The 26,231-nt window shown below is 34.7% G+C and overlaps 1 protein-coding gene across 2 annotated transcripts in view; it reads right to left on the reverse strand.

The window, feature by feature from the left end:
* Positions 1–15,597, reverse strand: part of LOC127715239 (sodium- and chloride-dependent glycine transporter 2-like) — a 219,157-nt gene extending 203,560 nt beyond the window's left edge. Inside the window, exon 1 of one of the 2 annotated variants that reach the window (XM_052221261.1) lies at positions 15,274–15,597. In XM_052221261.1, the coding sequence (XP_052077221.1) occupies positions 15,274–15,360 (87 nt within the window). In that variant the 5' untranslated portion in view covers positions 15,361–15,597. The remainder of the gene's footprint in view (positions 1–15,273) is intronic. The other variant, XM_052221260.1, reaches the window with a different exon arrangement.
* Positions 15,598–26,231: the final 10,634 nt, after the last annotated feature.

Genomic DNA, 26,231 nt, shown 5'->3' on the forward strand with positions numbered 1-26,231 from the left:
AATATGTATACCAATAAAAACAATATTCAAAGATCTATTTACAGTGTTCAATTGGTAACCTTTTAAAATAAGTTTATTTAAAGGATTGATAAGTTTACCCTGATCGTTTTTAATTTACATGCATACAATTTCTATTTATACTATTATTGATAAATACAATATTGCAGAAGTAGTGGAAATAGATCTACAAGTGAGGGAAGTTGTTTGTGACTTTAGGGAACTTTATTTGGATATGCCTGTTATGGTCTAATTGAGATTTACAAGACCTTCATTCAATTTCAGCACATTTTGTGAATGCATGTCCCATTTATAGGCATTATGTTTTTCGGTCTGTGCGTCCGTTTGTTCTTCCGTTCATCCGTCTGTTCCGCTTCAGGTTAATGTTTTTGGTCAAAGTAGTTTTTGATGAAGTTGAAGTCCAATCAACTTGAAACTCAGTACACATGTTCCATATGATATGATCTTTCTAATTTTAAATTAGAGTTCTGACCGCAATTTACAGTCCACTGGACATAGAAAATGATAGTGCGAGTGGGGCATTCGTGTACTATGGACACATTCTTGTTCAAATCCTTTATTAAAGAAGTTAGTAAATTTACTTCAGATAAAAATACTAAATTAGACGAACCAATCTAATTAAAAGATATATCTCTGATTTCGTTATACTTATATAACTTTTTTGTATGAATTTTAATAAGATTACTGGACAAACGCGTTCAATCTTCGGACTTAATTCTTAACAATTTTACCGAGCGGAGCGAGGCGAAAAAAAATAACGTCTTTCAAGCCAAATTTTATATGTATGCTATACACACAAATTTATTGTTTAAACTTGGTCATCAATAAATCTAAAATACAGTCCAAGATAATCAAATAATCATGAAATATTTGGTCTAGTAAGTAAATAATCACTAAAAAAAACCGGCCAAGTAATCACATAATCAAAAACCCCATGAGGAATCATTAAAGATGACATATTTTTATATTAATATTGATTCACTTATAAGGTCTTTGCATCGGAAATAAACTAATTAATTCTAAAACCAGTTGTTGGCATAATACGGGTCATTTTCTTCACATTGACATAATTTACTAAACGTTTATTGAAACCTGTAATGTGAAGACGTGAATGAAAATGCGGAGTTTGTGAGACCAGGTTTAAGCAAGCAGCCACTCGCTAGCAGCCACTTCGCTAGCAGCCAGTTTTCAGATGTTTATGTAAACCCAAATGTTGCATAAGATTCAAACGTACTTCAAATGTTTTTATTAATATATAACCACTATATTATCAGTTTTTAATATATAATTAAGCAGTCAAAGACACTATTCAATAATTTCAAAATTTCATTTCTTGTTCATTAATTATATAAATACAATAGAAATCGCTTTCAATACATCACACAGCGTGCTGCACGCTTTACATTTCAAATAGTCAACACTTTTGAGTGTATATAGAATCGTAAATAATTATGAAATTATTTAACTGTGGCAAAATTGCACTATTGTGTGAAATAGCTTTCCATATTCTCGGCATCCTGTCAAATAGTTCATAAAAAGTAACAATTGTTCTGCATTAGAAGAAAAAAAAGTTGCACTCGTGCTTTAACTTTTTTTTTTGCCACACAAAACTGTTTTGACAAAACATTCTACTTCTGAAACAGTGGATTTCGCTTACTTATGATTGGACGAAAGGTTTATTTTTGGTACTCAAAGTATGGTGGGCAAGGAAATTATTTATTAGCTTTAAAAAATAATCCGTGTTATACCCAAACTGGGAATTTTGATCAAATAGGCGCTAGGTCTCTAGCTTACGTTTGCACCTAGTGCGGAAAAAAATATTGCCATAGAATTTTTGTTTGTTAACTTTTCGGTAAGGGTTGGGTAGGGTATCTGACCTCAACTTTGGACCTACTTTAGAAAAAAAAACTAAGCCGAAAAATACCCCGTGTTTTTTCTACTGTAGACCTCAGCTACTAAGCTTCCCTTTGTCTTAGTGCGGACAAAAGTATTGCCTTAGAATTTTTTTTTTTGTCAAATTTTCGATAAGGGTGGGGTTGCGTGTCCGCGGACCCCAACTTTGGACCTACTTAAAAAAAAACAAAGACGAATAACACCCTGGATTTTTTCCTCCAGTAGACCTCAGCTACCCAACTTCCCTTTGCACCTAGTATTGCCGTAGATTTTTTTTATTAACTTTTCGGTAATGGTGTGGTAGGGTAGGTAGCTGAGGTCCACTTGAGAAAAATCCAGAGTGATGTTCGGCTTAGTCTTTTTTTATAATGTAATAAGCTGGCAAATTATGAAAGCTCACGTCTTAAGTGATAGGCATAGAAATAAAAAAAAAAACGTATGATAACCAATAACAATCTACCGGAGACAAAATAACGTTGGTTTAGGCAACTAGGATGATGGTCTGGATACGGGGCTCTTCATTTCTGTGTTCTTTGATATTCTATGCCGATTTTCTCTATTCTTTAATCAGTGTTTCAGGCCATTTTTCTCTATTCTTTATCATGTTTATTTCTTTATACTTTTTGCCAATTATTCTATTCTTTTTATATTTTAACACCTCATTATTCTATTTTTTTTTATTTCTTGGTCCATTGTCTCTATTATTTATATTTTTTGCCCACTATTCTCTATTCCGTAAACCCCCATCCACACCCAGGCTCTAGTTAAGGTCACCATATAGCTTTCAAAAATAAGCAAAACTAATACCGAGTAGGCTCCGAATGGCAAAATGATTGAATGCTAATCCCGGTTTGAATTGTGAAATTGCGGAAATTTGTTTTTCAATCAATTGATCAAGCAAAACATATTATCTTCCTGTTCGAATGTTCGTATACAGGGGCGGATCCAGTATTTTGGAAAGGGGGGGGGGGGGGGGGGGGCGAAGTATGAAAAGTTTGCCGAGCGGAAAATTTTGTGGACCTTTTTTTGGCTAAAAAACATAAAATATGTGTAAAATGCACTTTTTTAACGGTTCCTGACGTGGGGCATGTATATTTTATAGTTAAAGTGTAAGGGTTGGACATTTTTGATGCCGTAATCTCCCAATTAATTGTCTATTATAAAAATGATTGGATGGATCCAAAGCTATGTACTAATAAATTTGATGTGGGACTTGTCAGTAAAAAATTGACATGGAGAATTTTCGTTTGTTGTATGTTTAGTTAGCATTACCTCACGGATTTCTTGTTGTAAACAAGATATACGCCGGGCTATTCAATGAAATTTACAATACGACCGACACGAGTTAAGAAAGACAAACAAGCAAATTTTATCAAAACGTTTGGTTGAAATGTTTCACCCAACAAAGGAAGTGAGGGGTTCCAAATCAACCAAAGGCTACGAATGAGTCTGAAATTACAACGAATTTATGAATGACGGTCGACAAATGGAGACATAAAGGCCACACCCAGCAGGCAGGTTGCAGTCGGGCCTTGAAAAAAGTATTCATTTTATCAGTTCGACGAAACAGACATTCCGGTTAGATATGGGATTTACATGCAAACCCCCGGCCCCAAATAAATTACGCCCGTTTATTTATTCATCATGTTCATTTAATGCTAAATAATTCTGTTGGAAATTTTTGCTTCTAATAGCAAAAAAGTGGACAAGATTATTGTTTTCAATCCAGATACGGCCAGAATTTTTGCTTAAGGCAAAAATCAGGGTCAGAATTTTTTCTCTCAAATATCTCAGACTGCCCCCTCAAATCAAATGGTCCGTACCTTAGACTTTAAATCTATCTAGAGCTTATTGACTGGGGATCATTATTCAGCTATGTTATTAATAAGCTGGGGCGTGTGGCGTTAAACATGTTTTCGTAGGTAAATAATATTGCTGTGGAATTTTTTTTTCATGAGAATGTAATAGAGTATTACTTTCTGTTTGGTGGAGTTGTGAAATAGAAGTCAATAAATACGTTCTTGTTCAATCCTTTGTCGCTTTGAAGATGTCATGCTTGTCATCCTCAGCCTAAGCAATGTGTTACTGTAATTTGAATTTCAAAATGACTGAGTGACGTTTTTTCGACGCACTGGTCGACTCCACCGTAGCGAATCACATGATTTTGACATAATCAATAATATATTACAGTAAATACGAGCGAAACATATCTTTATAAGTAAAGAATTGTCGCCGATAAAAATTAAGTACGCGGGAAATGGCAACGTTCACGAAGTCTAGTCTGATTAATCATTTCACAAAAAAAAAAAAAAAAAAGTGCAAGCAAAAGGGGGGGCGTACGCCCTCTACGCCCCCCTCTGGATCCGCCACTGGACTATGATGGGACCTTGGTCATGAATCTAATCATCTGAGATCAACCTTTCTAAATTTAAAAGTAAAGATCACGCACCCTTATTGTTCAGATTGATAAAGTCTTTTGTATCCGTCGACATTATCTTCGATTAAAGATCTGATAACTACAGTGACTGTGCATGTATACTTTAACGACCAGGGTAGTTTTCTTATAAGTTTTTAAAAGTAGTAACCTCCCTTGTTAATGTGATGTTGTAATCAATCTATTTATTTGTACCATCTATATAGAATATTATATTGTACAATTTAAATTTATGATTCGTTTAATATTTAAATATAATAATTTATTCTGTATTAAAGATATAAACAAGGTAATTTGAAAGGCTTTGATTCATTTATCACCGTAGTTCAATTCATAAGTCAGGCGGTCTATTTTGTCTACATTATGTTGAAAGAACACCGGGGTGTTTACATTGACATTATTTACTATCAATGACTGTGAAACAAGAAAGGAAAACATTGTACATTATAAAACGAGAAATAATTAAAATTGAATACAAAATTCTTGTTTAGTGAAATCAAAAACTAGAAACGGAAACACTTTTGATTTTCATTTTGGTTTTAGAGAAATCAAAAACAAAAAATGAAAACACTTTCGTTTTCCGTTTTGGTTTTAGAGAAATCAAAAACGAAAAATGAAAACACTTTTGTTTTTCGTTTTGGTTTTTGAGAAATCAAAAACGAAAATTGAAAACACTCGTTTTTTGTTTTTTGTTTTTGATATTTCAAAATGAAAAACGAATGGACGCAAATATACACGGACCCCAGTGGTCGAGAAAACTCGGCTTTCCTCCATTCTGGCGGGATCAACGTCGTGTTTTTGGCATAGCACTTTGACCTCTTTGTTGTGGAATTCGGTAACCTTTTCCGTCCATAGTTTTATGAAAATGCTTGACTTAAATACGGTATAAAAAGCAACCTTGATCGTCACACCTTCTTGGTCTTGGGCGGCACTAAGCAGTCGTATTTGGCAAGGAAAACATTGATGATGCTAAGAATAAACGTGAATTCTTTGTTCTGCTGAGATAGAACTGTAATCCAAGTTTCACCTAAACGAACAGCGCTCAGGCATCGTTTCTCGAATTTACGTCGAAATGTTTTATCCGTCTAACGAAATTTTCTATTGAGTCGATTGAACTTTGGTGAATATGAGGTGTCAAACGGTGTCGCGTTCCATCTTCTTTCACATTGTTGGATTTTATATAGTGCAAAGTTAACAATGCATGTTCCTGTCACTCACATAGTTGCGAGTTGTTGTATTCTTATGTTGAGCATCGACAGCTCATTTACACGGCTTGGTTCCACGTGGGTGACAAGGTTCGAATCACAAAGAATTTAGGTACATTCGATAAGGAATACACACCTTCCGTTGGACCAAAGAAGTGTACAAAAAGCAGAGATCATGACGATACACAGCTTGAGCGACTCATGAACCAAGGTGTTTGGGGTTCTTACTGTATGTAATCGTTTTTTCAGCTTAGTACCAGGTCCCGTGAAGTTGTGCAACAAACGATCGGGGCGGGTTTTTTAGTTTGTTCATGAAACATCCACTGGTTGTACTCATAAAGTGGAATATCCTCGATCCACCCCCTCCGTCGTCGCCCCTTGCTAGTCGTAAATTGGAAGCGGCTGTTTGTCTTTGTATTCTACTTACACTTCAGACTGCCGTAAGCCGTTATAAGCCGACGCTGCTCAAAAATGTACTCATCCGGTCAGGTGTTTATGTTACGATAGTTTGGGAAATCTCTTCATCAACCTATCTATCTACTCCTGCAAACCGCACTGGGGAAGAGGTTCTTACAAATGACATAAGCGAGCTGATATCCGTTATAGGTAAATGTCCCACATCACTCATCAATGTCATTGTTCGTCTTCGAACAGACCATCGGGAATTGACACAAACAGTAAGATCTTGGTGGTTTTTGATGAATTGTTGCTGAGTAAGCAAAATAGTGCGAAGACTTCTACGTCCGAGTAGGACTCAACAACGCTGATTGATTCTATCTCTGTCAAAACTGCTTGAAACCTCGCGCAAGACGATCCAACTGTGTCAAGATCTCTTTCAACAGTACAACCAGAGTTTCTAGACACATTCACCGTTCGGCCCTAGCCTTCAAGGTGGTCAAATATTCATGCTGGTCTGAGCCTTACGGCTTTGTCACCATCAAATTTGTTTTACGGTATTAAACACTAGATGATGTTTTCTAAAACGCTTTCAAACTCTTAATGGAGTTTTTGCAAACGCTTTACATAAAATGACGTTTGTTATACTAATTATTGCCTATTCCAAGCAGCATGAAACACTTCACATGACGTTCCAGGATGAAAATCATACCATCAAATCTAGTAACTTACAATAACTACATGACAAACAAGGTTTAGTCGTGATCTAAACGAGTCTTTAAACCAGTCTTAAAAGGGCAAGAGAAAAAAAACCGCTTCTTAGTCAACCAAATCGAATGTAGACCTCCTTGTAGTCTTATCACTATCTGCACTGCCTCCTCCATCTTCTAATTTGCAGATACATTACCTATCGATGCATATAAACGTGCTACCTTCGGACATCGTACACAGGAGTACCCAAATCTCAGCATTGGAGTTTGCGAAACATCCACCAAACCGTCAACATTCAACGCTACCCAGTCATTTACTTCAATGACGAGTCTGTTTCTCCTCTACAAGACCAATATAATCATACCCCGTGACACCGCTCATTATTTTTCTCTAGAAGCCATAGAATAGGCCAACACCACTGTTTTTTTTACAATTTTTTTTCAAAATTTGAGCTCCAGTTTCAGATTTTTGAACATAGCGCCCTTCGATACCTTGCGCAAAAGATGCGCCTGTTTCTCTTCTACAAGATCTATATAGTCATACCCGTGACACCCCTCATTATTTTTCTCTAGAAGCCATGGAATAGGCCAACCCCCTGTTTTTAACTTTTTTTTCCAAAGTTTGAGCCCTAGTTTCAGATTTTTGAACATAGAGCCCTTCGATACCTTGCGCAAAAGATGCGCCTGTTTCTCCTCTACAAGACCTATATAGTCATACTCTGTGACACCCCTCATTATTTTTCTCTAGAAGCCATGGAATAGGCCAACCCCCCTGTTTTTACCATTTTTTTTTTCAAATTTTGAGCTCCAGTTTCAGATTTTTTAACATAGCGCCCTTCAATACCTTGCGCAAAAGATGCGCCTGTTTCTCCTCTACAAGACCTATAAAGTCATACCCATTGACACTCCTCATTATTTTTCTCTAGAAGCCATGGAATAGGCCACCCACCCCCTGTTTTTAACTTTTTTTTCCAAAGTTTGAGCCCTAGTTTCAGATTTTTGGACATAGCGCCCTTCGATACCTTGCGCAAAAGATGCGCCTGTTTCTCCTCTACAAGACCTATATAGTCATACCCCGTGACACCCCTCATTATTTTTCTCTAGACGCCATGGAAAAGGCCAACCCCCCTGTTTTTTACAATTTTTTTTTCAAATTTTGAGCTCCAGTTTCAGATTTTTGAACATAGCGCCCTTCAATACCTTGCGCAAAAGATGCGCCTGTTTCTCCTCTACAAGACCAATATAGTCATACCCCGTGACACCCCTCATTATTTTTCTCTAGAAGCCATGGAATAGGCCAACCCCCCTGTTTTTAACAATTTTTTTTCAAATTTTGAGCTACAGTTTCAGATTTTTGAACATAGCGCCCTTCAATACCTTGCGCAAAAGATGCGCCTGTTTCTCCTCTATAAGACCTATATAGTCATACCCTGTGATACTCCTCATTATTCTTCTCTAGAAGCTATTGAATAGGCCAACCCCCCTGTTTTTAACAATTTTTTTTCAAATTTTGAGCTCCAGTTTCAGATTTTTGAACATAGCGCCCTTCGATACCTTGCGCAAAAGATGCGCCTGTTTTTCTTCTACAAGACCTATATAGGCATACCCCGTGACACACCCCTCATTATTTTTCTCTAGAAGCCATGGAATAGGCCAACACCACTGTTTTTAACATTTTTTTTTCAAATTTTGAGCTCCAGTTTCAGATTTTTGAATATAGCTCCCTTCAATACCTTGCGCAAAAGATGCGCCTGTTTCTCCTCTACAAGATCTATAAAGTCATACCCCGTGACACCCCTCATTATTTTTCTCTAGAAGCGATGGAATAGGCCAACCCCCCTGTTTTTAACTTTTTTTTTATAAAGTTTGAGCCGAAATTTCAGATTTTTGAACATAGCGCCTTTGATACCTTGCGCAAAAGATGTGCCTGTTTCTCCTCTACAAGACCTATATAGTCATACCCAGTGACACTCCTCATTATATTTCTCTAGAAGTTATGGAATAGGCCAACCCCCCCCTGTTTTTAACAATTTGTTTTTTCAAATTTTGAGCTCTAGTTTCAGATTTTTTAATATAGCGCCCTTCAATACCTTACGCAAAAGATGCGCCTGTTTCTCCTCTACAAGACCTATATAGTCATACTCTGTGACACTCCTCATTATTTTTCTCTAGAAGACATGGAATAGGCCAACCCCCCTGTTTTTAACAATTTTTTTTTCAAATTTTGAGCTCCAGTTTCAGATTTTTGAACATAGCGCCCTTCAATACCTTGTGCAAAAGATGGGCCTGTTTCTCTTCTACAAGACCTATATAGTCATACCCAGTGACACCCCTCATTATTTTTCTCTAGAAGCCATGGAATAGGCCAACCCCCTGTTTTTAACTTTTTTTTCCAAAGTTTGAGCCCTAGTTTCAGATTTTTGAACATAGAGCCCTTCGATACCTTGCGCAAAAGATGCGCCTGTTTCTCCTCTACAAGACCTATATAGTCATACTCTGTGACAACCCTCATTATTTTTCTCTAGAAGCCATGGAATAGGCCAACCCCCCTGTTTTTACCATTTTTTTTTTCAAATTTTGAGCTCCAGTTTCAGATTTTTTAACATAGCGCCCTTCAATACCTTGCGCAAAAGATGCGCCTGTTTCTCCTCTACAAGACCTATAAAGTCATACCCATTGACACTCCTCATTATTTTTCTCTAGAAGCCATGGAATAGGCCACCCCCCCCCCTGTTTTTAACTTTTTTTTCCAAAGTTTGAGCCCTAGTTTCAGATTTTTGGACATAGCGCCCTTCGATACCTTGCGCAAAAGATGCGCCTGTTTCTCCTCTACAAGACCTATATAGTCATACCCCGTGACACCCCTCATTATTTTTCTCTAGACGCCATGGAAAAGGCCAACCCCCCTGTTTTTTACAATTTTTTTTTCAAATTTTGAGCTCCAGTTTCAGATTTTTGAACATAGCGCCCTTCAATACCTTGCGCAAAAGATGCGCCTGTTTCTCCTCTACAAGACCAATATAGTCATACCCCGTGACACCCCTCATTATTTTTCTCTAGAAGCCATGGAATAGGCCAACCCCCCTGTTTTTAACAATTTTTTTTCAAATTTTGAGCTACAGTTTCAGATTTTTGAACATAGCGCCCTTCAATACCTTGCGCAAAAGATGCGCCTGTTTCTCCTCTACAAGATCTATAAAGTCATACCCTGTGACACCCCTCATTATTTTTCTCCAGAAGCCATGGAATAGGACAACACCACTGTTTTTAACATTTTTCTTCTTCAAATTTTGAGCTCCAGTTTCAGATTTTTGAACATAGCGCCCTTCGATACCTTGCGCAAAAGATGCACCTGTTTCTCCTCTACAAGACCAATAAAGTCATACCCCGTGACACCCCTCATTATTTTTCTTTAGAAGTGATTGAATAGGCCAACTCCTCTGTTTTTAACTTTTTTTCCAAAGTTTGAGCCCTAGTTTCAGATTTTTGAACATAGCGCCCTTCGATATCTTGCGCAAAAGATGCGCCTGTTTCTCCTCTACAAGACCTATATAGTCATACCCCGTGACACCCCTCATTATTTTTCTCTAGAAGTCATGGAATAGTCCAACCCCCCTTTCTGCAAATGTGTATCCTAGTTCAATTAAACAATGACATCAGAGGTGCTGTATTTTACAGGGGAGGACTACTTTTACATACGCTCTAAATTGAAGTGGGTAAATCGGTGGTCTTACACCTACAAATAATCCGTTGACAGATGCAGATTTACTGTGGTACTGAATATTAGCCTAAAAAGAGATGTGACTAGTTTTATCAATGGATGGGATAAATACCATTTCATGATAGAGTTGAAATTGCAATATTTGGACGGAATTTCTGCCTTTTTAAATATTTTTCATTTAACGGCCGTTGCTGTCTTATTCATTTTTTCGGTTTTTAGATATATCGCCTTATTGTTCTCTGGCTTATTGTTCGCTAGTTATTGTTCGCTATCTTCAGCCTGGTAGTAAATAATCTAATCTTATCAATTGTGATGACAAATATTGGAAAAATAAAACTGTCTGTTAAAATGGTTTAACATTATGATCAGTATCCGAGAAATATCAAGGCTTAAAAATACACCGTTTTCACAAAACTATAAAAGGCAAATTGCTCTACGAAATTTCAGAGAATTAAAAATGTAAACAAACATGATTGTTTTCCAAATTTTTAATGCATAAACTACTTTTCTCTTAAAAATATCGATCCATATTACTGTTTAAAATAGTTCTTAAAGTTATTTTGAATTAGTTTAATCAGAAACTTTGCAACAAAGGTAATATTTGTAAAAATTTGATATTTCGGATCGTGAAAGATCGGGTACCGCATTTTGATGATCGTGAAAAGGATCGAGAAATATTTGTTGCCGCTTATTTGTTATTGCAAAAATTTCACGAAAACTATCAAATCTTTTTAAACAAATGATAACTTACATTTGTAATTGGTATATCAAAAGGTTGGATTTGCATGACTTATTCCGCATCACTTTTGTTAGTGAATAGGGCTATGATGGTTCAATGCCATTGGATCTGAATATTTGATAACACCACACCGACTAGTTTTCTTATAACAATACAAGTCCGTCTGTCCGTCCTGCATAAGTTTTATGTCGTTTAAAAAGTTAAGATTTTTCATCTGATTTCCATTAATTTTTATGCACAGTCATATCTATAAAACGAAAATCCTTGTTGATTTTTGTAAAAATTGGACAAAAAAACATTGCTTAAAAAACCAACAGAAAAACAACTTTCATAGTCCTGACTTGGCACATGCATTTTCCTAAGAAAATGGTGGGTTAAATCTGGTTTTGGTGTCTTCAACCTATGCCAACATTTGAAAAATATATATTCAACCTATGTCTACAAACAAAATACAATAGGTGTTGTTATAACAATTAATAATTAATTACAGGTAAAATACAGTCAGTATTTTAAAGCTTTAAAAATTACTACTTTTAAATTAGAAACAATAGCTAAATACTTGCAATATTATGTTGTAGTAAATATGATATTTGAAAAAGATAGACAAAAATATTACAAAAGAACACTTCTGTATGGTAAAAGACCAAACAGATATAAATAAAAAATTACAAAAATAACATAAAAAAGTTATAAAAAAAACCCTCCTTATTTGTGATTTTTTTAATTTACAAGATTTGTTCACGTGTGACATGTTGCCGAGTCTCCAAGCTAAAAAGTGTATTAAATCTGTATTTATCTATTATAATATTAAAATTAAAATTTTATTTTTGATAAGTTGGTTTATTATTTTTAGGTATAAATTAGATATATATAAATTGGCTTTTACTAGTTGTGACAGAGTTCTTTCATTCGGTACCATTTCTATTTATTAGAAACATTATTACCTGTTGAACTTACACTTATTTAAAAAAGAAAAGTACACTCATTATTTTTGGTCAAAGAAAAGTGCTCTATTGCCAAATTCAATATACAGAGAATTACGATTTTCTAAGCACTCATGAGTAGCAGCATAATTATAATAATGTATATAATAGGTATGAGTGGTAATATGTCAGACCGCTTCTGATATTTTCAGATTTGGAAAAGCCAGATATGTACTTTCCAGAAAATATCTTTCTAGAATGTATGATATTCGTAACAAATAATATATGATCCGTTTATCAGACTAGTTAAGGTGGATCATCACTTTATATTTCTCCAGATAGAATGTTTTTATACTTTGCCAAAATGTAGATTCTGCGATGCCTTTTTAAAAGATATAATAAAACGTATGGGTCACCACGCTATTTTTAAGCTACAAGTCGTGCAATATTTCTCAATTTTGTATAGATTATTCACGAAAAACACTTTTATTTGAATAAAAAGAAATCCATGAGATAGAATTTTGAAATAAAATATGAGAGGATAGGATTTACAATATGCTTTGAGAATGTAAAAAGACAAAATGGAGTCGCCAAACTTGTTTTCTTGTTACACAAGTAAAAAAATTAAAATTTCACATGTCAGTATATACGAAATATGTGTTTTGTATATTTATTTAGAACACATAAAAATGCTGAATATAGCTTTTGTAATAAGAAGTAACGCAAATATATACAAATACATACAAAAACAGATTTATTCCATAAATACTGAACTGTAAATTAAATACACTTTTCAATGTGAAGCAGATTTTGAATAGTGTTACTGTATATTCATTATTACCATGCATTTGACGTAATTCTACTAAAAATATCATCAAATATTTTCATCATAATTTTCATATTGTTTGATATTCACGTGATACTGGTATACATGTATATATTCTGTTTTGTTTTGTTCATTCCTAATAAAAAAAAAGATCAGCAACACATAGAGTTGCCTTCATTTTCACAGTGATAAAAATAGTTTTGAGTACACTTAAACGCTTAGTTTAAACTGTTTGTAAATTGATTGGCCACTAATTATTTTTTTGTTTTTATTACACATAATCTGTTATATTTTATTCAACCTATGCCAACATTTTTTCATACAATTTTATACCTAAATTTCAAAATGTTGGCATAGGTTGAATGCTATCTAATACTTGTATGACATTTGTTTAATGTTCCGTTATATTGCCAAGTTGGGTGAGCAACCCATACAGACATTGGTTAACGTGGCCATATCTGGTATCCAACAGCCCGAACTGTGTAAACACACAACACTGACATACAACACAACTTAATTTAACGTCCAAACACGCTGACAATTGAATCAAACAAAGACGCCAACAATTTTTTTTGTAGTCGATAACACTGTCGGAATAGTAAAGCAAAATTACGGAACCCTTAAGTGTCATGTAAATATAAATATTTTCGTTTGCGTTTAATCTGGTGCGTACCAGTTTGATAAATTGTGCACACGACTATGAAACTCGTAATCACAATTTTAAAACTCCTGCGCACGACTTTCAAACTTGTGTGCATGACTTTCAAACTTGCGCGCATGACTTTCATATGGCGCACACAGCTTTCAATCTCCCGCGCACGACTTTCAACAATGGTTTGCATTACTTTCAAGAACTGGTGCGCACGACTTTCATTCTCGTGCTCAAGACTTTCAAAAATGGTGTGCACGGCTTTCAAGAACTGGTGCGCAAGACTTTTCAGCTCGTGTGCACGACTTTCAAAATGGTGTGCACGACTTTCAAACTCGTGTTGACAACTTTCCAAAATAATGCGCATGACTTTCAAAAACTGGTGCGCACGACTTTGAAACTTGTGCGCACTAGGTTGAAAGTTGTGAGCATCAGTTTAAAAGTCGTGCGCACCAGTTTTTGAAAGTTGTGTGAACCAGTTTTCAAATGTCGTGCGCACTAGATTAAATCTCCGGTAAACGAAAATATTTCTTTTTACTTGGTACTTAAGGGGCTCCGTAAGGGCTCCTTACATACATGTACATGCACTTCCCCGTTAAAATACAAAAAAGGAAGATATAATTACAAAGGTATAGTGAAAATAAAACAAAACTATAAAAACCTCATGTGTCCAAACAGCATCTCTGGACGCACCCACACAAGGAACGCCAAAAGCCAAAAAACCTGAAGTTGGATGCACGTCAATCAAGAGGCATACGATCAAATGGACCATAATAGTACAAAGACAAATTAAGGTAAAACTTCAACCAGGGGAAGACCACCAGACTCCCTCTCGCTTCACGCATTACGCATTATATATATACAAAGACATTTACTTTTCGACAATTTACGCTCCTGAAGGTCTTATTATCTTGGATGCTTATAGTTACATGTAGCATTGCCTCTTAAATGAAAACATCCTGATATACAATTACAAGTATATCAGTTGATAAAAGAAATGCTGTTTTCTGATCATTAAGTCTGGTCATGCCTTGTCTTTCAAGATCAAAATAATGCGTTGAATGATATTTCTCGATCAATTTTGATTAAAAATCAACAAAAATATACTTTTTACTGGACTATCTGATATAATAAGGATTAAGTTTCCAATATAATTATCATGACATATTGGAATGTGACCATTATAGATACAAAATTTGATTTTTCTTAATGATTCTCATAGGATAGTGTGTCGCCTTTTGTGTTTTTTTTTGTTTTTTTTCCTAAAGTACTGCATTTTTTCTTTAACTTAGTGCACAATTTTATCAAGGAATTTGAATCGACATATTTTTTTCTGATTTGTTCCACCTTTTGAAAACAGCAGAGTTTTCACAGATTTAGAAGTAGAATTACACTAAATTGCATTCACGATCCGATCGCAATGCTTGACCGCCATTAGTTATTCTTTCATGATCATTTCTCTCGCTATAACGAATGACACCCATGTGACTGTAACCATTTTGGTTTTTGGTTTTTGTTGTTCCAAACTTTTGGCCGTGAAAATTATTCAACTATAGATTTTCTACGGAAATTGTAATTATATCTTACGTTGAATTCTTGTTTTATCAGAGAATAGCTATCATTGGAATAATGAAAGAAACAAATATAGGCAACAGTTATATGATTTACATTCATTCTTCGCGATTAAGGAATACAAATTCTACATTTTCATTGGTCCAGAGCACAAGTACTAATTTTGATTTATTGTTGAAAACCTTACCTTATTCTCTAGACATCTTTTGTTTAATGCGTCGCTGGGTTGTTTTTGTACTGATGTATACACCATGTTCGTTTTATTCATAACCATTAAGAATGTCTGATAACGGATGCTGCTTAGGCGGATGGTGTCAACAATTTTCAGCTGAAATCACACGTTGGAATCCTTAACGATTATAAGTTGTTGACAATGCCTTCATATTAAGTGTACAATTTTAAACAGTTAGCTGTGAACTATCTTTTAAAGCACTTTTTCCTATTATTGACCAACCTGAGGAATGCTACATTTTTAATTAATTTGACTATATAGGGCGAAACACAACCGATATTTATTAAGGTACACATGAATGGTTGCTGTGTGTAATTTATAACTTAACAGTAGAACATTATATTTGTTACAGTGATGCATGACGGGTGAGAAGAATGAAATTATAAATTACTCGTTATATTCTCACAGGAGATGTAAACTTGTAAGACATTAAAACAAATTAGAAGAATCTGTCATCATTGTCTTCCGGATAAAAACATTCGATTTTCATTCAATTAAGACAATTTTGTTTAAAACCGTTAAAACAGTCCATTATTTTTAACGGAGTGTCTATTGTTGGCCGAAAAAATAGGTAAAAAGTTGCTTTCTTTAAAAAAGAAATGCAATCGTGAACCTAATAGCTGTTTGGCATGAAAGATCAGATAATTGTTATATAAAGATGCATTGTTTTGTCTCAGTTTTGTTGTAAAAGAGTATAGAAACTGACATGAATTGTTAATGTAACTGCTGTTCAGTGTGGGACAAAATATTCTCTTTAAAGGAATCATTTCTCTATCTCCACTCCCTCTCTCCCAAAAGATAACATTACAACATTCTAAATAGTAGTCAGTTTTCCGGCTAAAGTCGAAATGCAAGTGTGAAGAAATTTAATGAAATTAATCATGATTATTTGTTTTCGTAGCCAGTATGAAAAAAGTTCAAAATTCTGAGCTGTATTCTTATTTGATAATCCCAAACTAAAACTGGTTTTTATGGTTTGGTCATTGGCTATCGTATTCAAGATATGTTTGTGTTCAATTTATTTATACCACAGACAACAAAATCTAACCAAGCGTTTGGAGTGAAACAGTTTGAAAACTCAACTTAAGACTTGTCCAAACAAATCTGACAAAAAAATAGAAAGTTGTTGATTTGTTGTTTTTATACCGTTGTGTGATAGACATACGGAAGCAAGAATAACAGGACCAATGCAGTATAGTTTATGCCCAGTACGCAATTAAAAATTGCTGTTTTTGCAATCGCCTGTGCGTTGAATACGGATATTGATTTTAAACCAGCAACATGAGTATAAAAGGGTTGCATCCCTTGAATTCTTAAAATCTGTAAATAATTGACAGGGTTCAAATCAGAGACAATGTTTTATGAATAACTTTTATTATCACTTGTAATTTATTATGATTTTTGTTACATATGTTCTTTCAAGAATTTTCAACATATTATGTGGAAAAAAAATTTAAAAATCTTTCTATCTTTTAAATATTCCATGTTTAAAAATCTGAAGTGAACAGATTTTTAGTTCAAATTTGAATTTTGAAGGCGGAGCCTGACAACAGCTGATTCTGTTTGTAAACAAATGCACATGGAAAATAATGTTCATGCATAATAAAGACAGCACCTACCTAATTTGCAGAGATATCCAATGTTTAAATCCCTTTGAAACATTACACAAACTTTCCTTCCAGAAAACTTTTTTTGTTAATTAATCCAATAAGTTAAATTGTATATAAACATTGAGTGCAAAGTAATAAAAAAAGGTCAAAAGGGTTTAATTATATCAGTCACTACAGGTTGAAATAAAAAAAGTATATCATGAATTAGTGCCATCTATGTCCCATGTATGGTTTAGATTTAGGGTTTGGGTACAATTCCCTCACAAGATTTAACACACAATCGGGGATAACCTCTCTTCTGACGATAACAACAGTTTCATCAACCCTATCCCTATTCAAAAGCCTGCATTTTTTCCTGAGATATTGAGGACTGCTCCATGCTCCTCTATCCTGCATCATTCTCCAGAATAATTTATATTTCAGTTTTCTAATTCCACTATTCCTAGCATGTGCCCTCTGTCCTACACCTAACCAATTTTGTCTTTTTTGTGTAACACAAGGACTGCAAAAACAATCCTGACACATATCTTCATCATTTGTATCATTTCCAGCACTTTGTTGATCTGACCCACTTTGACCAGGGTTCTCAATTTCATCAGTTGCACTAATATTGGTTTCTGCATTATCTTCTAAATGAAGGTTAGAAGAAGTACTTGATGGTGCTATCTCATTAAAGTCCCAATCATTGTGGCTAAAAAATGCCTGAATTGCAAGTTTCTGTTCCTCTGTTACAGCCAAAGAAAGAATATTTTGATCATTTTGGTTTTCCATTTTACTATAGATTTCAAAAATGTCATGTGTAACAGTTTTAGGTGTGCCAGTATCACTTTGCACACTTTTGATGGGGGTTTGGGGATCGTTAAAATTTTTAATGTCCAATTAAGTGTTTTTTTTTATCTTTACACGAAACACATTAGTGTTATAACCTGTGATTTATATACCTAAGATAAATGTAAAAGCTGCTGAATTGACACAATATTTTATCAAATATATATATTCTGCTCTTGTTTCCCAAGTTCACCCCAGATAAATAGTGAAGTCTAGCATTTTGACAGTGGGGGGAAACCCAAATGTAATTTATTTTTGAGGGAAAGTTTTCAATAATTGCATTACAAATACAAATAAAATCTCAAAAAATATTAAATAATATCTTCCAAAAACCCTCAAGAAAAAGTATAGAAACATATATCTTTTTTAAGAATAAAACTTAGTTTTCATTCACCCCTGCTTTGAGTGAAAAATTGGAATGTCCAACATCAGTAGCTATCAAATTTTGGAGGGAAATTTAGAAATTGAATTTTTCATAATCATGGAAGCACTTGCCGTAAATATGAATGAAAATATTCAACCTGCAGAAAAAAGAAAATATTTAAAAGATAAAGTTGAGAGTGTTAAAAGAAGGAATGATATGAGGAAAGAAAAACCAAAACCTATTGAAGGAAAAATAAATTTTTCTTCTGGATCTATTGATGAGAAGAATTTGATATATGAAATGACCAATGACATTAAAAAGGCAATGGGTGGTGGGAACCCAAACAGGACTACAAATAAAGACATGTTATTTGAAGTAATGACATTCTACATTAAAAACAATATAACACAACTACATGAAGATCAACATATGGCTGAGGAAAACAATATACCACTTTTGGACTGTTCTTTTACATCATGTAATGAGGAAACATCAACACAGAAACTTTTTGTCACTGCCGAAACATCAATCGAGAACCTTATTAAAAGAGTGATAAACCATGGAAAAGTTTGTAAAAGTCAGTTGCATCTTTACTCAACTGATATTAAGGGTCATGTTGGAGTATGCAAACTTAAATGTGAGGAAAAACATGAACTACTGTGGTCAAGCTCACCGTATATGGGAGACAAATATCTATGTAATTTAAGAATGTCTCACGGATTTTATGTGTCAGGAATACTTCCAAACCAATATTCCAGATTTTGTCAGGCATCTAACATTGGTACTATTGGGGAGACTACGCTGAATAGTATTTTCCAGAAATACGCCCCGGTAGTGTCACAGCTGGTGAAAGAGTCATATGAAACTGCTCTTTTGGAGGAAATTGCTTCTTATGAAGAACTTCAAGAAGGTATCGATATTGTAACTGATGCAAGACATGGTACCAGAAAAAACTCTATGTACACAGACGTAGTTTGCCTTGGTGCCAGAACACACAAAGTTTTACGTGTTGAAACAATTTCAAAAGTGGATTGTACAAGTGCACAAAAACATGAACTTATAGGAACAGAGAGGATTTACGAATATTTTAAAAATCTCAGAGATGAGTACGAGGTGAAAATTCGCGTTCACTGTCATGACAGAAATACCAGTGTTAACAAATTTATCCGTATTAATGGAATTGACACAGAATCAACAAATGATACATGGCATGCCACCAAAAACATAGCCAAAGAAATCAAGACCATTTGTTCTGGACCTAGATACAAGGAAGGACAAACGTGGCACCCTGAGTTATCGGACAAAGCAGCAAGTATAAAAACTCATCTTTATTGGGCAATGAAAAATTGCAATAAGGATCCAGTGAAACTTAAACTAAGTCTATTGAATATAGTTGAACATTATAAGAACAATCACGAACACTGTAGTGAATTATCAAGGTGTAAAACTGATTCGAATTATGAACCATCTAAATATTTAATTAAGGATCCCAAAGCAGAGATGTTATTAGGTCGGGCTCTAATGAACACCCAGGTATATAAATCGCCAACTGATTATGTTCATTGTATGGACAGTTATTATGTGGAAAGTTTCAATAATGCCATTCTTCAATATCATGACAAGAGAATTAACTTCTCCAAACAAGTTTATATTCTTCGGACAAATCTAGCTGTATTGGATTGGAATGAACATGTAAATAGGCAAACCACATCATTAAAAACTGTTCAAGATGCAAAAAACCCACGAAGACAAGTACAAGTAAAAATTTTGAAAAGGAAATCTTACAACATGTGGTCTGAAATCTGGGATCAGTTAGTTCAAATTTACTTGGATTTATGATATTTTATCTCACAATTTTTAAGTCAAATCATTAAAACATAATTGTAAGTAATATCTGTTTTCTTTATTTTTGTTATTATATCTACTACAAACCATAACTATTTTGACCACAGTGGATAAGATAATTAAATCGTCTGCTACAAATTCCTCAAGCATGTGCATTTGTTTTGTTTACATTTATCAGCTGCTGTTTATATACAACTTGTACCTCCTACATCACCTTATCTGTCAAATCTTAATTGCGCATGTCTTACCGATCAGGCTGATCGGATGTTGCTGGTTTAAGAAAAATAGTTTGTACTAAGCTTGGTTTTTTCTGTGTGTGTTTTTTTGTGGTCGTTGCTAACAACATGTCGTCCTATTTTGTCGCCAAACACGCTCTAGGCCTCTGTCAACCAGACCCTCTAACTTGGCTTATGAATACAGATTGCCGCGACTCTTTGAAAATGAATTGACGGAATCCCATGAAACTTGCAATTAGGAGATAACTGTATTGTATTCTAAGTTTCGACGGCATCAATTGGTGATTTGATGGTCGCAAATTAAGTTAACTGGCGACGTGTTAGCGGAGACAGTTAACGGGTATTTGCGACCATCAAATCACCAATTGATGCCGTCGGAGCTTAGAATAAAATATTGTTATCTCCATTCTAAAGAAACTGACGGAAAACAACGTCAAATTTTGAATTGATGCCATGAAAATTGGTGACGTTATCCAATCAAAATGAACGTTACAAACGATGTTGCATTAGAATGATTTTTCTATAGATTGGAAGATGTGCACCTGCTACACCTGCTACTTTAACTTTTAATCTGATTTATTTAGTGGAAGGGTTTCACATACCAAAAACAAAAGATTCGATTTTGCTATTTATAACTATATCTTTTGGAGAAGGTAGTCAACCAAAGTGTCCCTCACGCATCCCCCCTCGTATTATATGTCTCTGATTTAACACACCCAAAAGGTGCCTTTTAAATTTCGTCTGAATTTCCAGGGTAAACTGGCTTTGCTTTTATAAGATTAATAAAACAAAATAAGGATCGAAGATGTGGTATGATTGCCAATGAGACAAATATCGGTAATAAATTACGTATTTATAAGGAGTATGAAAATGTTTTAGAATTTAGTTCTTATGTAAACTAGTTCGTAAAAAGTTAAATCACAAAAATACTGAACTCCGAGAAAAATTCAAAACGGAAAATCCCTAATCAAATGGCAAAATCAAAAGCACAAACACATCAAACGAATGGATAACAACTGTCAGATTCCTAACTTGGTACAGGCATACAGATAATAGGCAGCATAGACGTGTTTTCGTCAAATTTTAGAAGTGTCTGTTTACCACTGGCAGTTGAAACGGGTAGAAACACCAGGCCAAAAATTCCTTTAAATGAACGTACTTGTATATACTGTACAGAGAATTGTGTTGAGGATGAAAAACATTTTTTGTTAGGGTGCGATCTTTATGCAGATTTAAGATAAAACAGTTTCTTGGATTAATTTGCACTTCTCATGAGTGAAAATTGGAACCACATTTTTTTAACGGTAGAATCATCAAACTTGGCAATAATGTACCTCTGAGAATAGGTAAAACAATACATTTTGTTTTGGTATAGCTCGCCTGGTTCGGCAATACGAGTGAAAACAGTGACAAAATCCTGTAGGATACTATTTTCTTCCATAGGATTTTTAAAAAATCCTACAAGCCGACAAGCAACTCAAGTACAACCCATTTCTATGAAAAATTTGTAAAATTTAATTGCTCTTAATCTAAATTAATTGCAATACTCATAGAAGAAGACCCTAAAACAATACTGAACGAATAACAACGAGAAGAAGAACAACGATCAAGAGTTGTTATATTTTCTTAACTATGTTGAAGTCCTTCCTTTAATCACAAAGTGATTAAAAATGTTATAGAGTTGTCTTTCTTTGTCTGTTGTCTATTGTAATTCACAAATACCAAGATTAAAATACTACAGACTTTCTGTATTTTATACTCATTTGTGTAGAGGTTCCATCCTCTGTTTTTCATTTATAACCTTTACCACTTATACAAAAAACAATCATTCTTATTAAACATACATTTTTTTACACCAACTTGTATTTACATTTTCATGACTAGAATATACATTTTTACTTTGTGGCATAACTTTGGCTACAGAGTATTCTATAATATTTTGTTGAGGCGCCAGGGTGACTTCCGATTACCTATACACAATGGCTATCAGCAGACCTATGTTGACATAGTGTCATAAAAACCCCTGGTAGTTAAACACGGTTACACCACCACCTACCATGGGGAGTGACCGGGGAAAACACTCGTATTACCAATGCTCCAGTTATTAGTGCCCCACCTGTTGGCAAGTGTAGGCCTCTCCTCTATAAGATGAGGTGGAGGAGGTCCCAGAGTTACCCATCTGTAGACCCCACCGTTACCACTAACCACATTTTCCAAACCTGCAAATTGTAGAACTTGTAAGGCCCAGAGCAAGGGCCGAGTGAAATAATCCCCCAATCACTACCAGTCTCCCTGGACCCCCCCCCCTTTTTCAAAATTGACTCTGCGCCTGAGGATGGTATGAGAAAATAAAATTCTTTAAAATGTCTCGTTTTCTTCCTAATTAATAAAATTGTTAATTAATAATAAATTCTTTCTGGTTGCTTAAATCACAATAGTCCATATGTAAATAAAGTGCTTAATAAGAGAAATGTCCAAATCCAATCAAAGAAACACAAATTTACTCCAAACTATCCTGTATTGGTCCAATACCATGGAGGAACTGCTTGGATACCGGTGACCATAATATTGCAACCAAATACAGCAAACTAGTGCCTGAAAATATAAAACAAAAACAGCAGCAACTATTCTCATTTGGGAGGGTTGGCGGGTTTTAAATAATTAAACTATTTTCTGCAGCACCTGCTTTGTTGTCGACAGCAAATTAACAAGTGCCCGAGACGGGAATTCCAAAATTCAAATTCCACGTGAATGCGCCATCTATGGCCATGCCATACATGGCAATGAGCTAAAGGCTGCATCACCCACACACCCACACAAATATTTGATTGAAATAAACCAGATTATTTAAAATATAAAATTTTGATAATAGAGATTAATTGCATTACTCATAGAAGAAGACCCTAAAATAATACTGAACGAATAACAATGAGATGAAGAACAACGATCAAGAGTTGTTGTTGTATTTTCTTAACTATGTTGAAGTCCTTCCTTTAATCACAAAGTGATTAAAAATTTTTATAGAGTTTTCTTTCTTTGTCTGTTGTTCATTGTAATTCACAAATACCAAGATTAAAATACTCAGCAGACCTATGTTGACATAGTGTCATAAAAATTGCAACTTAATATAGCGAGAATAAGCATGCAATTTCCATCTGCCTAATTTCATAATTACCTCCTCTGAAACCCCTGGCTTCCCTAATTCTAAAGCTATGTGACCTAAAATGACCTTTACTGATATGAAGAAAATGTAAAGCCTTTTCCAGTATACTGCTGAATTGGTATATAGTTAAAGGCATACCATTATAATGTATAAACAAATCGTTATTGTTACAGGTAGGTCGTACCTTTTTAAAAGTATTCGTTAATGAGTCGTATCGGACAGTGGTTTTTTTCTGTTCCCAGGTATCAATAAAGTAACGGACTTTCCCTTTTGGTCAGTTTTTGACCACCTTACTCTTAGCTCCTGGACTTTTTTCTTAACTAAAATATCAGCAATTGTTAAGTTGGAGCCATTTATAACAGACTTAGTTTTTGAATGAGTGATTTCCCCTACCCTTAGCAAACCAAAGAAGGCAACTGAAAAAACCGCTGAAAATAAAGCAGCTTCATATTTATTCTTACATACTTTATCTAAACAACGTATCATATCTGATAACAATTGCACTGTAATTGGTGCTCTAATGTCATTACGTTTCCCTCCTTGAATTCTTTTTATTCCTTCTAATGCCTTGCCATCCTATATGTCTTGTATTTTATGATGATATGGAACTCCTGATATATAAGATGATATGGTACCCCCAGAAAGACCTTGTACTGACAAAAAAGCTATTAAATTTAGCGAATCATTGACTGGCACTGGCCAATGCTGTTTCAATTTGTAAGATGATCTAAAATTACAAAGTTTTGACAGAGCCAAATTGTATGAATTTTCTGTATTTTTGGACACACCTTGATTGACAATATAATCCGCCACCTGACTTAAATGTTCACGATCTGTGTTGGAATTTTGGTTGGCCACTGGTCTGCTTCTGGAGCTAGGCTTCTGAACTTCCCCCCACGGAGAACGAGAAAGACAATCAGCATTTTGCTTTTGTTTTGAAGGGATATAAATTGCCTTAACTGACGTATTGTTTTTTAAATTCATTAAAACCAATTGTCTTACTAAAGTCATAACTGTACTTGATTTGCTAGTTTTCATATGAATGATTTGAACAGCCGCCTGATTATCAACATGGAAAAATAACTTTTTTGTTAACAAAATATGATTCCCAGGACATAAGTGCTGCTACAACTGGAAACAACTCTAGCAATGTCATATCTCTGGTGATTCCAGTTTCAACCCAATGTTTTGGCCATATGCCTTGGGCCCACTGACCTGCAAAATAGATCCCATACACACCTTTGGCCCCCCCCCCCCCCCCCCCCTTTGCACTATCCATGAACAACTCCTATTTTTCGCTTGAAACCCATACATTGTTGGTTATTTCAGTGACACCATTGTATTGTTTTAAAAAGTCTAACCAAACTTCTAAATCTGCTTTCATCTGTTTGTTTACTCGAATTTTGTAATATGATTTTCTTACCCCCATTGTTGAATTTATGAGTCTGCGGCAGAAGGTGCGGCCTGGAGCAACCACCTTGCAAGCAAAATGCAGGAGCCCAAGAACAGATTGCATGTCTTTAAGAGTTATTTTAGAACTGTCTAAGGTATCTCTGATTTTTTGTGAGAGTTTGACAAGTTTTTCATTTGGAAGCCGCATGATTAAATTTTGCGTATCAAATTCTATACCTCAAAAAAAAATGAGTAATGTAGTAGGTAAAGTAGTCTTGTCACTAGCAAGAGGAATACCTATTTTATCGCAAACCTCTTGGAATATCTTCAAAGTATTGACAACTTTTGATGTTTGGCTCGACTCGACAAAAAGAAAATCATCTAAATAATGGAGGATATTATCATTTCCACTTTTTTGCTGTATTATCCAATGCAAAGCTTTTGCAAATTTCTCCCAAAGGGCACAACTTATTGAGGCCCCTTTTGGCAACATTTTATTATCATAATATTCACCCTGAAATTTTATCCCCAACAAGTCAAAATCCTGAAGGGCAATTGGCAATAAGCGAAACGCCGCCTTTACATCACACTGACTTAAACGGGCAAATGTTTTGTGTCTATTAATCAAACATGCTGCTTCGTCCACTGAACTGTACTGCACTGAACAATGATCTTATCAATAAAATCATTTATTGAATTATTCTAAGGATATGATAAATGTTGAATAAGTCTAAAATCCCCATCCTTTTTTGGCACGAGCCCCATTGGTGATACACGAAGTGTGGGAAAAGGCGATGCAACCAAGTTTAACTTCCTTCATTAATTTTTTCTTAAAAAATGTTGGGTAGCTGAATTGCACTTTTTTAAATTGGAACTCTCCCTTGGTTCCCTAGAGCCAAAATATTTTAATGAAAAACCATATTTGAAACCAGATACAATTTCATGTGCTACATTGTTATGTGGGTATAATTCTAAATGGTTTTCCAAGACAGATACTTTAACAGGAGTAATTCCTAATGAATAAAAATTAAAACTTTTTGTTACTGTAAATTCAGAAATTATTGCGTGCATTTATTATTGCCATTTTGTTATTTTAGACTTAATTGCGATTTTAATTTTTACGATTTTGAGAAAAATCATGTTTAATTCATATAAAATATTTCAAAATGCGAGTTTAAATTATTGCGTTTACAACTCTGTCGCATTTTTCGCCATCATAAAAACCTCGCAATTATTTCTGAATTTACATTACTTCTTCCTTGGGCCCGTTATTACATTGGGCCTTTCTGTGTTTGCCACTGCATATTTCACATACATGTTTAAACCTACAACGAGGGAATAGGGACAGTCGTAACCATTATTATAGTATTTACATGACATATTTGCACTACCACTAGTTACCTGTGATTGCTGATGTGTTCTCGTGTAAGTGTTTGAAAGTGTAGCTGTATTTGAGTTATAATGATCACGATTTT

This window comes from Mytilus californianus, unplaced genomic scaffold, assembly GCF_021869535.1.
Source record: "Mytilus californianus isolate M0D057914Y unplaced genomic scaffold, xbMytCali1.0.p SCAF_9, whole genome shotgun sequence".
In the NCBI taxonomy this organism is placed as follows: domain Eukaryota; kingdom Metazoa; phylum Mollusca; class Bivalvia; order Mytilida; family Mytilidae; genus Mytilus; species Mytilus californianus.